The following is a 12,519-nucleotide window of genomic DNA, read 5'->3' as shown; positions in this document are numbered from 1 at the left end:
CTGGTCTTGAACTCCTGACCTCAAGTGATCCACCCACTTTGGCCTCCCAAGGTTCTGGGATTACAAGCATCAGCCACTGCGCCCAGCCAAATTCACTTTTTTTTTTTTTGAGACGGAGTCTCGCTCTATCGCCCAGGCTAGAGTGCAGTGGCCAGATCTCAGCTCACTGCAAGCTCCACCTCCCGGGTGCACGCCATTCTCCTGCCTCAGCCTCCCGAGTAGCTGGGACTACAGGTGCCCGCCACCTCACCCGGCTAGTTTTTTGTATTTTTTAGTAGAGACGGGGTTTAGCCAGGATGGTCTCAATCTCCTGACCTCGTGATCCACCCGTCTCGGCCTCCCAAAGTGCTGGGATTACAGGCTTGAGCCACCGCGCCCGACCCCAAATTCACTTTTAACAATAGAAATTTCCCCATCTATTATTTCATTCACTTGTATTTATCACAAGTACTATTAAAAAAATACAGTGTCCAGGTTAATATTCATAAATTATGAAATCACCATTCTCATGCTGGCCACGGTGGCTCATGCCTGCAATCCCAGAACTTTGGGAGGACGAGGCGGGTGGATCACGAGGTCAGGAGTTCGAGACCAGCCTGGTCAAGATGGTGAAATCCCATCTCTACTAAAAATACAAATATTAGCTGGGCGTTGTGGCGCATGCCTGCAGTCCCAGCTACTTGGGAAGCTGAGGCAGGAGAATCGCTTGAACCCGGGAGGCAGAGGTTGCAGTGAGCTGACATCGTGCCATCGCACCCCAGCCTTGGTGACAAGAGCAAAACTCCGTCTCTCAAATAAATGAGCAAAAGACAATTTTTGAATAGACACAATATAGAAGGGCTTGAAAAGCTGAATTGTTAAAGGAAAAGCAAATAAACACATAAAAATAATTTTTAAATATGCAAACTAAAATAAGGTATTTTAATCCCCTACTGAATTTAGCTTAACCATTATAATACCTAATACATTATAGGTAGATGTGTAAATTGGTACATCTAGAATGCAATATAGAAAAAGCCTTAAAATGATCATATTCACGGACCCAGTAATTCTACTCCTAGCAATTTATCTTAAGAAGAATTAAAGATGTAGGCTGAGCGCAGTGGCTCACGCCCTGTAATCCCCGCACTTTAGGAGGCTGAGGCGAATGGATAAGTTAAGATGAGGAGCTCAAGATCAGCCCGGTCAACATGGCAAAACCCCATCTCTACTAAAAATACAAAAAATGAGTCAGGCCTGGTGGTGGGCGCCTGTAATCCCTGCTACTCAGGAGGCTCAGGTGGGAGAATCGCTTGATCTCAGGAAGCGGAGGTTGCAGTGAGCTGAGATTACACCACTGCACTCCAGCCTGAGAGACAGAGCAAGACTCTGTCTCAAAAAAAATACAATAATAAAGATGCAGATAATGATTTAATTATAAGGAAAGTATTTGTAATTTCCAAAAACTAAAAACAACTTAAATTTTGAAAAATTTAAAAATTAAAATACCAAACTATAACCATGCATTGGAATATAATTCACCTATTAAAATCACATTTCTGGCCGGGCGCGGTGGCTCAAGCCTGTAATCCCAGCACTTTGGGAGGCCGATACGGGCGGATCACGAGGTCAGGAGATCGAGACCATCCTGGCTAACACGGTGAAACCCCGTCTCTACTAAAAACTACAAAAAACTAGCCGGGCGACGTGGCGGCGCCTGTAGTCCCAGCTACCCGGGAGGCTGAGACAGGAGAATGGCGTGAACCCGGGAGGCGGAGCTTGCAGTGAGCTGAGATCCGGCCACAGCACTCCAGCCTGGGTGACAGAGCGAGACTCCGTCTCAAAAAAAAAAAAAAAAAAAAAAAAAAAAAAAAAAAAAAAATCACATTTCTGATTAATTTTTAGTAACATGGAAGAGAAAAACATTCATATCTAAGGATAAAGCACAGTATACAAAGTTATTTTCTCATTCCAAAGAATATGGGAGTAGGGGAGAGAGAAAGAAAAAGAGGAGAGAAGATATTTTTTAAGGTATGTACATATGTATTTCTAAGTATCTAGAAAAAATACTCAATGATAATAAACCAAAATTTTAACAATCAGAAAAAAAATCTATATGAAATGAATTATTTGTGAAATTAGGAAGAACATTTAGTCTACTTTCTCCCTTGGTTGGCATAAAAAAAATTACATTTTCCTAATAATACAATTAACATAGTCTCAGGTAGAAAGCGGGAACTCTGTTTAAAAAAAACAAAATTACGGGGTCAGGAATGGTGGCTCATGCCTATAATCCCAGCACTTTGGGAAGCCAAGACGGGCAGATCATGAGGTCAGGAGATTGAGACCATCCTGGCTAACACGGTGAAACTCCATCTCTACTAAAATACAAAAAATTAACCAGGTGTGGTGGCACACACCTGTAGTCCCAGCTACTTGGGAGGCTGATGCAGGAGAATTGCTTGAACCCAGGAGGCAGAGCTTGGAGTAAGCTGAGACTGCCAGTGTACTCCAGCCTGGGCGACAGATCAAGACCCCGTCTCAAAAAAAAAAAAAAAAACCAACAAACTTACATGACTATAAATTGTTATCTCATTCCAGTCAGAAAAGAGCTGTATAATTTCATTTTATTCTTTGAGGCATTAGTCACTAGTTGTACTGAAATGCCAATGGAACTTACCTGAATCAACAGAAATGTTAAGAACAACAAATGGATACTGATGTCGATTATACATGTGGTAGACCTCGTTCACAAGTCTGGAGACCTGCACAAAATACAAGGAGTAGAAAAGAATAAATGACAAATGTTCCCAGCCCCCACCACATTCTAACAACATACTATTCTAACCAACCAGCATGTTCTTAAAAGGAGTTTTTTTTGTTTTAGTGAGACAAGGTCTCGCCTTTTCACAGGCTGGAGTACAGTGGAGCAATCATGGCTCACTGCAGCCTCAACCTCTCAGGCTCAAGTCATCTTCCTGCCTCAGCCTGCCATGTAGCTGGGACTACAGGCAGGATTTCTTTTTTCTTTTTTCTTTTTTTTGAGATGGGGTCTCACTCTTGTTACCCAGACTGGAGTGTAATGGCGCGATCTTGGCTCACTGCAACCTCCACCTCCAGGGCTCAAGTGATTATCCTGACTCAGCCTCCAGAGTAGCTGGGATTACAGGCACATGCCACCACAACCAGATAATTTTTGTGTTTTTAGTAGAGAAGGGGTTTCACCAAGTTGGCCAGGCTGGTCTCGAACTCCTGACCTCAGTTGATCCGCCTGCCTCGGCCTCCCAAAGTGCTAAGATTATAGGCGTGAGTCACTACACCTGGCCTAAGAATACATTTTTTAATAGCTTTACTGAGATATGACTAACATAGAGTAAACTACACATTTAAAGTGTGCAATTTCACAAATTTTGACATACACACAAACACCTGTGAAACTATCCCCACAATCAAGATAATGAATATATCCATCACCAAAAGTTTCCTCACAACTCATGAAGTGATATTTCGCTAATCACAGATCCCTAAAACTGAATCTTTTTCCAACCTAAAGTTGCTCTATGAGAAATTCTAGTGAAATGCGGGCAGAGCTTAAATATTCATAAAACACATTCAATGTACATAGAAACATATTTATGACATTAAAATGTCATTAGAAATAAACCAAAATATCACATTAATGATTAATAGTTACAATTAATAATTATGAATCCATCACACTATAGGTTAAAAAATTTAGAAGATCAACCACATCTGGCAGATTATACGCAAACTCTAAAGCATCATTGAAATACAGGGACCGGGCCGGGCGCGGTGGCTCAAGCCTGTAATCCCAGCACTTTGGGAGGCCAAGACGGGCGGATCACGAGGTCAGGAGATCGAGACCATCCTGGCTAACATAGTGAAACCCCGTCTCTACTAAAAAATACAAAAAACTAGCCGGGCGAAGTGGCGGGCGCCTGTAGTCCCAGCTACTAGGGAGGCTGAGGCAGGAGAATGGCATAAACCCAGGAGGCAGAGCTTGCAGTGAGCTGAGATCCGGCCACTGCACTCCAGCCTGAGCGACAGAGCAAGACTCTGTCTCAAAAAAAAAAAAAAAAAAAAAAAAAACAAAGAAATACAGGGACCGGAAGTGGTGGCTCACGCCTGTAATCCCAGCACTTTGGGAGGCCAAGGCAGGTGGATTGCCTGAGCTCAGGAGTTCTTGACCAGCCCGGGCAACACAGTGAAACCCCGTCTTTACTCAAATACAAAAAATTAGCCGGGCATGGCAGCATGCGCCTATAATCCCAGCTACTCGGGAGGCTGAGGCAGAAGAATTGCTTGAACCTGGGAGGCAGAGGGTGCAGTGAGCCGAGATCACGTCACTGCACTCCGGCCTGGGCGACAGAGCAAGACTCCGTCTCAAAAAAAATAAAAAGAGAAAAAGAGAAACAGAAAATATTACTGAGGTACAATGTTGTGCTATAAACATATCAAGATGATCTGTTTAAATTTGAGGCAGAAGCAATCTGAACCCTTATTTTCCTAGGAAAATAGAAAGAATGAAGAGAAAATATAGAAATCTGGAGAAAATATAGAAACCATGTAATCAGTTTATACTGAAAGGTGACACAGAATGTTATAAAATGTTTAGTTTCTTCAAATAGTTTTAGTTTTTATAATAATAAATATACTGGTAATTAATATGTGTTTATATATTTATGTATATGTACACACAACATATATAATGTATATATACACATACAAACACACTCACGTATATGCAATTTAAACAACTATACACAGAGGCCAGGCACGGTGGCTCATGCCTGTAATCCCAGCACTTTGGGAGGCCAAGGCGGGCAGATCACGAGGTCAGGAGTTCAAGACCATCCCGGCCACATGGTGAAATCCTGTCTCTACTAAAGATACAAAAAAATTAGCCAGGCGTGGTGGTGCAGGCCCGTAATCCCAGCTACTTGGGAGTCTGAGGCAGGAGAATTGCTTGAACCCAGGAGGTGGAGGTTGCAGTGAGCCAAGAGTGCACCATTGCACTCCAGCCTGGGCAACAGGGCAAGACTCTGCCTCAAAACAAAACCCAAAAAACAACAACAACAAAAACTGTACACAGATAGATACGCTCCTTGACTTATGATACAGTTATGTCCTGATAAACGCGTAAGTTGAAAATATTGCCGGGGGCGGTGGCTCAAGCCTGTAATCCTAGCACTTTGGGAGGCCGAGACGGGCGGATCATGAGGTCAGGAGATCGAGACCATCCTGGCTAACACGGTGAAACCCCGTCTCTACTAAAAAAATACAAAAATCTAGCCGGGCGAGGTGGCGGGCGCCTGTAGTCCCAGCTACTCCGGAGGCTGAGGCAGGAGAATGGCGTGCACCCGGGAGGCGGAGCTTGCAGTGAGCTGAGATCCGGCCACTGCACTCCAGCCCCGGCAATAGAGCGAGACTCTGTCTCAAAAAAAAAAAAAAAAAAAAAAGAAAAAGAAAATATTGCATGTCAAAAATGCCTTTGTGATTACCTAACCTACTGAATGTCCTATCTCAGCCTTGCCTCAGAATACTTACATTAGTCTATAGGCAAAATAACACACTACCTATTTTATAATAAAATGTTGAATATCTTCTGTAATTTATTGAATACTATACCGAAAAACAATGGTTCCATAGGTACTTGAAGGATGGTATCTACTGCAAAAATAACTTCTGCAACAAGGTAAAGTAGTAGAAAAATATTTGGTTTTTTTTGGCCAGGCGCGGTGGCTCATGCCTGTAATCCCAGCACTTTTGGAGGCCAAGGCGGGCGGATCACAAGGTCAGGAGATCGAGACCTTCTTGGCTAACATGGTGAAACCCCGTCTCTACTAAAAATACAAAAAATTAGCTGAGCAAGGTGGTGGGCGCCTGTGGTCCCAGCTACTCAGGAGACTGAGGCAGGAGAATGGTGCGAACCCAGGAGGCGGAGCTTGCAGTGAGCCAAGATCACACCAGAGTGACGGAGTGAGACTCCGCCTCAAAAAAAAGAAAAAAAATTTTTTTTTTGAGAGACAAACAGGCCTGTCACACAGCCTGTCACACAGGCTGCAGTGCAGTGGCACAATCTCGGCTCACTGCAACCTCCATCTCCCATGTTCAAGCAATCCTCCTGCCTCAGCCTCCCATGTATCTAGGATTACAGGCATGCGGCACCACGCCTGGCTATTGTTTGTATTTTAGTAGAGACAGGGTTTTGTCATGTTGGCCAGGCTGGTCTCGAACTCCTGACCTCAAGCAATCCACCCACCTTGGCCTTCCAAAGTGCTGGGATTACAGGCATGAGCCACTGTGCCCGGTCAGAAAAATCTTCAGTTGAAACATCTTTTTTTTTTTTTTTTTTTTTTTTTTGGTTGAAACATCTTAAGTTGGGGGCCATCTGCAGTAGAATTCTGTAAATGCCCAAAATTAGATAATGTTAAAGCCAGTTTCTGAAAGTCCCGAGTTCCATGTAAACTGCCTATTATCAGAAAAAAAGTTATCCATTAAAAGTCAAAGGCATAAAGAATAAACTAATACAAAAAAATTGTAAATACCTTTGCTGGGTCACAAGGCCGCCGGTTGATAAAGAAAAACTGTCTGTCTGTTGAACTCCTTCCAACTCCATGCGCGCATTGTGAAATGAAACCTGAGATGCTATTCAACATTAATATGGTGAGGACAGATTCCAGAGTGAAAAGGATTAGAAATACGATCACATGGCACATTCTTTTTTTTTTTTGAGATGGAGTTTCACTCTTATTGCCCAGGCTGGAGTGCAATGGCATGATCTCGGCTCACTGCAACCTCCGTCTCCCAGGTTCAAGCGATTCTCCTGCCTCATCCTCCCCAGTAGCTGCAATTACAGGCACGCGCCACCACGCCTGGCTGACTTTTTTTATATTTTTAGTAGAGATGGGATTTCACCATGTTGGTCAGGCTGGTTTTGAACTTGTGACCTTGTGATCCGCCCGCCTCGGCCTCCCAAAGTGCTGGGATTACAGGCGTGAGCCACCACGCCCGGCCAACATGGCACATTCTTAAAGTGAAATGAAAACAAAACCCCAGGTGACGTGCTGATAAGTATTACTATTGCAGTGCATGGGTATCTGTGCTCCAAATCTTGATGAGTCATCAAAGAACCAGACCTCCTGGAATGCTCTGAAGCTCCTACAGTCAACCAATGCACCATAGGTGATGCAGTGGGTCCAACACTGATGTGCTGCAGCTCTCCTTATCCCTCCTGATAAATCCTCCGTAAGAGGAGTGGGTCTCGCTTCAAATGCATGCTCAGAACCTCCGTACTGCCGCCCCCGGTTTGTCAATGAAGTCTACCCACTTGTGCTCAAGATTCTGCCCACATTCCCTCCCCTTTCACAATCTCCCGGTTAGGAAGCTTGTATCTCACGTCTTGGTAAAGCGCTTGCTTCACGAGACCCACCCCGGGGACATGGGCGTTTCCGGAAGAACACCACCTTCACACGAAGACACGAAGCTCCGCGTTTACAATCTCAGGCATAGGCCAAAAGCAAGTGGAAGAAAAAGAAATATAGATCTAAACGCAAACAACAAACAGAAAGAAATAGAGCTCTTAGGCTGGGTGCGGTGGCTCATGCCTGAAATCCCAGAGCCTTAGGAGATCAAGGGGGGCGGATCACCTGAGGTCAGGAGTTCAAGACCAGCCTGCGCAACAAGGTGAAACCCCGTCTCCACTAAAAATACAAAAAATCAGCTGGGCCTGGTAGTGCACACCTGTAGCCCCAGCTTCGCAGGAGGCTGAGGCAGGAGTATCGCTTGAACCCGGGAGGCAGAGGTTGCAGTGAACGAAGATCATGGCACTGACCTCCAGCCTAGGCAACAGAGTGAGACTCCATCTCAAAAAAAAAAACAAAAAAAAACCCCAAAAACCCACCATATATATATAATATACAATATATAATATATATTATATATAGTATGCAAGATATAATATACGTAGTATATATTATATATATTTTATAAATACATATTTTATATATATTATATATAGAGAGAGAGAGAGACAGAGGGAGAGAGACGGAGAGATGTTTACAGGACCAATCCCATTTATGGAAGTGTCTATTTTCTTCTTCTTTTTTTGTTTTTTGAGACTGAGTCTCGCTCTGTTGCCCAGGCTGGAGTGCAGTGGCAAGATCTCGGCTCACTGCAAGCTCTGCCTCCCGGGTTCCCGCCATTCTCCTGCCTCAGCCTCCCAAGCAGCTGGGACTACAAGCGCTCGCCGCCACGCCCGGCTAATTTTTTGCATTTTTAGTAGAGACGGGGTTTCACCGTGTTAGCCAGGATGGTCTCGATCTCCTGACCTTGTGATCCGCCCGTCTCGGCCTCCCACAGTGCTGGGATTACAGGCATGAGCCACCGCGCCCGGCCGGAAGTGTCTATTTTCTTAAACTAAAACTAATGACACTGAACTGCCTTCATCAGATGCCAGAAAAGTCAAAATCATTTAAAATGATAAAATAATTTAAAAGTTAGTCTAACTAAACAGAGCCTTAAAGAAGACTAACTCAACAGAAAACCACCTGAAATGTATCAATTACTGGGAACATGGTTTGAATTAAGTAACTGAGTCCTTTGTATAAATCATCTTTCTTAGCAATAGCACTGCTCACAGTTTTATAAAGGACATAAAAGACTATTATCCCTAGCCAGGCGCGGTGGCTCATGCCTGTAATCCCAGCACTTTGGGATGCCAAGGTGGGCAGATCATCTGAGGTCAGGAGTTTGAGACCAGCCTGGCCAACATGGTGAAACCTTGTCTCTACTGAAAATACAAAATTAGCCAGGCGTGGTGGTGCGTGCCTGTAGTCCCAGCTACTCAGGAGGCTGAGGCGGGAGAATTGCTTGAACTCAGGAGGCAGAGGTTGCAGTGAGCCGAGACAGCGCCATTGCACTCCAGCCTGGACAACAGAGTGAGACTCCGTCTCTAAAAAAAAAAAAAAAATCCATGAAACTAATAGCCCTAAAATCACTATCTTAAAAAAAAAAAACTCAGGATAAAATGTTCAATTGTAGTTCTCTTGCCAGCAATACTTACTAAAAAAGATTATGCAGAGCATCCGAACAGCTCAGACCATACTCTTCACACACGGAGTCACTAGGGGGCAGCTGAACAAAAGGAATGAGGCTTTGCAACTAAAAAAATAAAAAAATTCAGTTACTACAGTTACTTCCTAATAAAGACAGAGTGGACTTACCTGTTTTCTTTCTTAGTCAAGCTATCCACATTACAAGCACAAAAAAATTAAAAGAATCTTTTTTTTGTTTTGGTTTTTGAGACAGGGTCTCCCTCTATTGCCCAGGCTGGAGTGCAATGGCTCAGCCATACCTCACTGCAGCGTCAAACTCATGGGTTCAAGCCATCCTCCTGCCCAGCCTCCCGAGTGAGCAGCTGGGACTACAGGTGCACATCACCACACCTGGCTAATTTTTTAATTTTTTTTGTAGAGGTGGGATCTTGCCGTGTTATCCAGGCTGGTCTTAAATTCCTGGGCTCAAGCGATTCTCCAACCTCAGAATTGTTGGCCAGGCGGTTCAAACACATAATCCCAACCATTTCTTCTCCTGAAGTGCTGGGATTACATGTGTGAGCCATCGGGACAACACTTTTGATTTTATGATACGAGAAAGATGAAACAAGTAGCTACTTATTCATAACCCACACACTGCCCACAATAACTTGTATTTTTTTCAGAGAGAGATTGAAAGGATGCAGTACATGAGTGTCTCTGGAAGAATAAAATGGAACACATTCAGCTCTGAACATTAATTTTGTGATAGGTACTTTTTTTTTTAAGACGGTGTCTCGCTCTGTGGCTCAGGCTGCAGTGCAGTAGTGTAATCTCAGCTCACTGCAACCTCCATCTCCTGGGTTCCAGCGATTCTCCTGCCTCAGCCTCCCAAGTAGCTGGGACTACAGGCGCCCACCACCACGCCCAGATAATTTTTGTATTTTTAGTAGAGACAGGGTTTCACCATATTGGCCAGGCTGGTCTCAAACTCCTGACCTCATCATCTGCCCACCCTAGCCTCCCAAAGTGCTGGGATTATAGACGTTAGCCACTGCACTGGGCCTCGTGACAGGTGCTTTAAAAATCAATTCTTAGTATGGGCGCAGCGGCTCACGTCTGTAATCCCAGCACTTTGGGAGGCCGAGGCAAGTGGATCACTTAAGGTCAGGAGTTCGAGACCAGTCTGGCCAACAAGATGAAACCACGTCTCTACTAAAAATACAAAACATTAGCTGGGCCTGGTGGCACATGCCTGTAGTCCCAGCTACTCAGGAGGCTGAGGCAGGAGAATCGCTTGAACCCAGGAGGCAGAGATTGCAGTGAGCCGAGATCACGCCACTGCATTCCAACCTGGGTGACAGAGCAAGACTCCATCTCAAAAAAAAAAAAAAATCGACAGGTGTAGTGGCTCACACCTGTAATCCCAATACTTTGGGAGGCCGAGGCGGGTGGATCACGAGGTCAGGAGTTCAAGACCAGCCTGGCCAACATGGTGAAACCCCGTCTCTACCAAAGATACAAAAAATTAGCCGGGCGTGGTGTCACGCGCCTGTAATCCCAGCTACTCGGGAGGCTGAGGCGGGAGAATTGCTTGAACCTGGGAGGCGGAGGTTGCAGTGAGCCCAGAGAGCACCACTGCACTCCAGCCTGGGTGACAGGGCGAGACTCCGTCTCAAAAACAAAATCAACTCTTAGATTTTATTCTCCATTCTACTGGAAGGGACAATGGAAAGCTGCCATAACATCTAGAGCAGTAAGAGGCGTTGCAGTAACCAGCCAACGCTACCTGCTTCTGCCCAAACACACAGCCGATATTTTCCTTTATGTTGGGGCTTCCACCTGTGCACACCACAGGCTGTCGTTTTCCTTGTCCAAGCTGATTGGTGCAACTTACACGGATGCCTGCTGAAATGATACAGTATGCCTGTAAGACCTGGACCATTTTGGCATACTCCTGTTTAAAAAACACAAACACAAGATTCTGCGTCACTTTAATATTATAGGAATTACACAGCTCAAGTTATAACATCCAATGCAAGGTTCTCACATCATCGCACAAATCAAGGGAAGCACTGTTGACAGAATGATCTGTAAAGAGGTATCTTCCTATATTCTACAGAAAGGAACGCAGAGCTTTTGGCTCCTGGTCACAGTCCTCTCACTTCCCAATGTGCCATGTGTCCTGGTAAAACACCTAAAAAGTACAGCCTGTAATCCCGGCTACTCAGGAGGCTGAGGGCAGGAGGATCACTTGAGACCAGGAGTACAGGACCAGCCTGGGCAACACAGCAAGACCCTGTCTCTACAAAAAATTAAAAAAAAAAAAATTAGCCGGGCGTCGTGGCATGCGCCTGTAGTCACAGCTACTCAGGAGGCTGAGGTGGGAGGATCACTTGAGCCCAGGAGTTCGAGGCTGCAGTGAGCCATGATTGCACCACTGCACTCCAGCCTGGGTGACAGAGAGAGGTCCTATCTCTAAAAATGAAAATTAAAAAACCGAAATGTACATTGTGTTTGATTTTATAATCTCTCCTTTTGAAATGTATCTTTGTATAATAGAAAGACTGGCACAAGCATTTTGATATGCAAAGAGATACACAAAAATGTTCACTGAAACAATCTCTATGAAAAAATAGAAACAACCTAAGCAAGCATCATCAAGGAGTTAATTAATTAATTGTGGTATAGCCATATTGCAGCAGAATGACAAAGAAGAAGGCAGTGCACACCGACTAAAGAAGACAATCACAATATGCTAAGTAAAAAGTCAGTTATAGGGCCAGGCATGATGGTTCACAGCTGTAATCCCAGCACTTTGGGAGGCTGAGGCAGGAGGATCGCTTCAGCCCAGGAGTTTGAGACCTGCCTGGGCAACACAGATGGACCCATCTCTACAAAAAATACAAAAATTAGCCAGGCATGGTAGCATGGGCCTGGAGTCCCAGCTACTTGGGAGGCTAAAGTGGGAGGATCCATTAAGCCTGGGAGATCAAGGCTGTAGTAAGCTGAGATTGTGCTACTACATTCTAGCCTGGGTGAGAGAGCAAGACCCTGTCTCAATTAAAAAAAAAAACAAAAACCAAAAAAAACTTTCAACCACATACAATTCTGTATTACTTGCATGCTGTACATACTATATTACTTGCTTTCATTATATTAACTTATGGATTTATCTTGAAAATTATTCCAGCAGTTACAAACACATGAAATTAAAAGGAGTCTGAAAAGATATACAAACTGTAAGTAATGGTTATCTCCAACAAACATAAGTTCTACATTCCTGTATTTTGCTAAGGCACTAACTTTTTTACCATAAGATACAAAAAAAGAGTAAGTTTTCTCTATTCTAAAAAATTTAAATTTTGAAAAAATGTAATAAAGTTAAAATTAGCAGCCGAGTGCAGTGGCCTGTAATCCCAACATTTTGGGAGGCTGAGACAGGCGGATCACTTGAGGTCAGGGGTGCAAGACCAGCCTGGCC

The 12,519-nt window shown here is 44.2% G+C and overlaps 1 protein-coding gene across 2 annotated transcripts in view; it reads right to left on the bottom strand.

Moving 5' to 3' along the window:
* PMS2 (PMS1 homolog 2, mismatch repair system component) overlaps nucleotides 1-12,519 on the bottom strand; it is a 40,421-nt gene that overhangs the window by 18,449 nt on the left and 9,453 nt on the right. For both annotated transcript variants that reach the window (XM_030932197.1, XM_030932198.1), the window contains exons 6-9: nucleotides 10,825-10,992; nucleotides 9,065-9,162; nucleotides 6,549-6,648; nucleotides 2,660-2,744 (exon numbers count right to left, since the gene is read on the bottom strand). In XM_030932197.1, coding sequence (XP_030788057.1) covers nucleotides 2,660-2,744; nucleotides 6,549-6,648; nucleotides 9,065-9,162; nucleotides 10,825-10,992 — 451 coding nt within the window. The remainder of the gene's footprint in view (nucleotides 1-2,659; nucleotides 2,745-6,548; nucleotides 6,649-9,064; nucleotides 9,163-10,824; nucleotides 10,993-12,519) is intronic.

This window comes from Rhinopithecus roxellana, chromosome 6 (genome assembly GCF_007565055.1).
Source record: "Rhinopithecus roxellana isolate Shanxi Qingling chromosome 6, ASM756505v1, whole genome shotgun sequence".
NCBI classification, from domain to species: domain Eukaryota; kingdom Metazoa; phylum Chordata; class Mammalia; order Primates; family Cercopithecidae; genus Rhinopithecus; species Rhinopithecus roxellana.
Note: the sequence above shows the minus strand (reverse complement) of the source record. Positions and strands in the feature narration are given on the sequence as shown.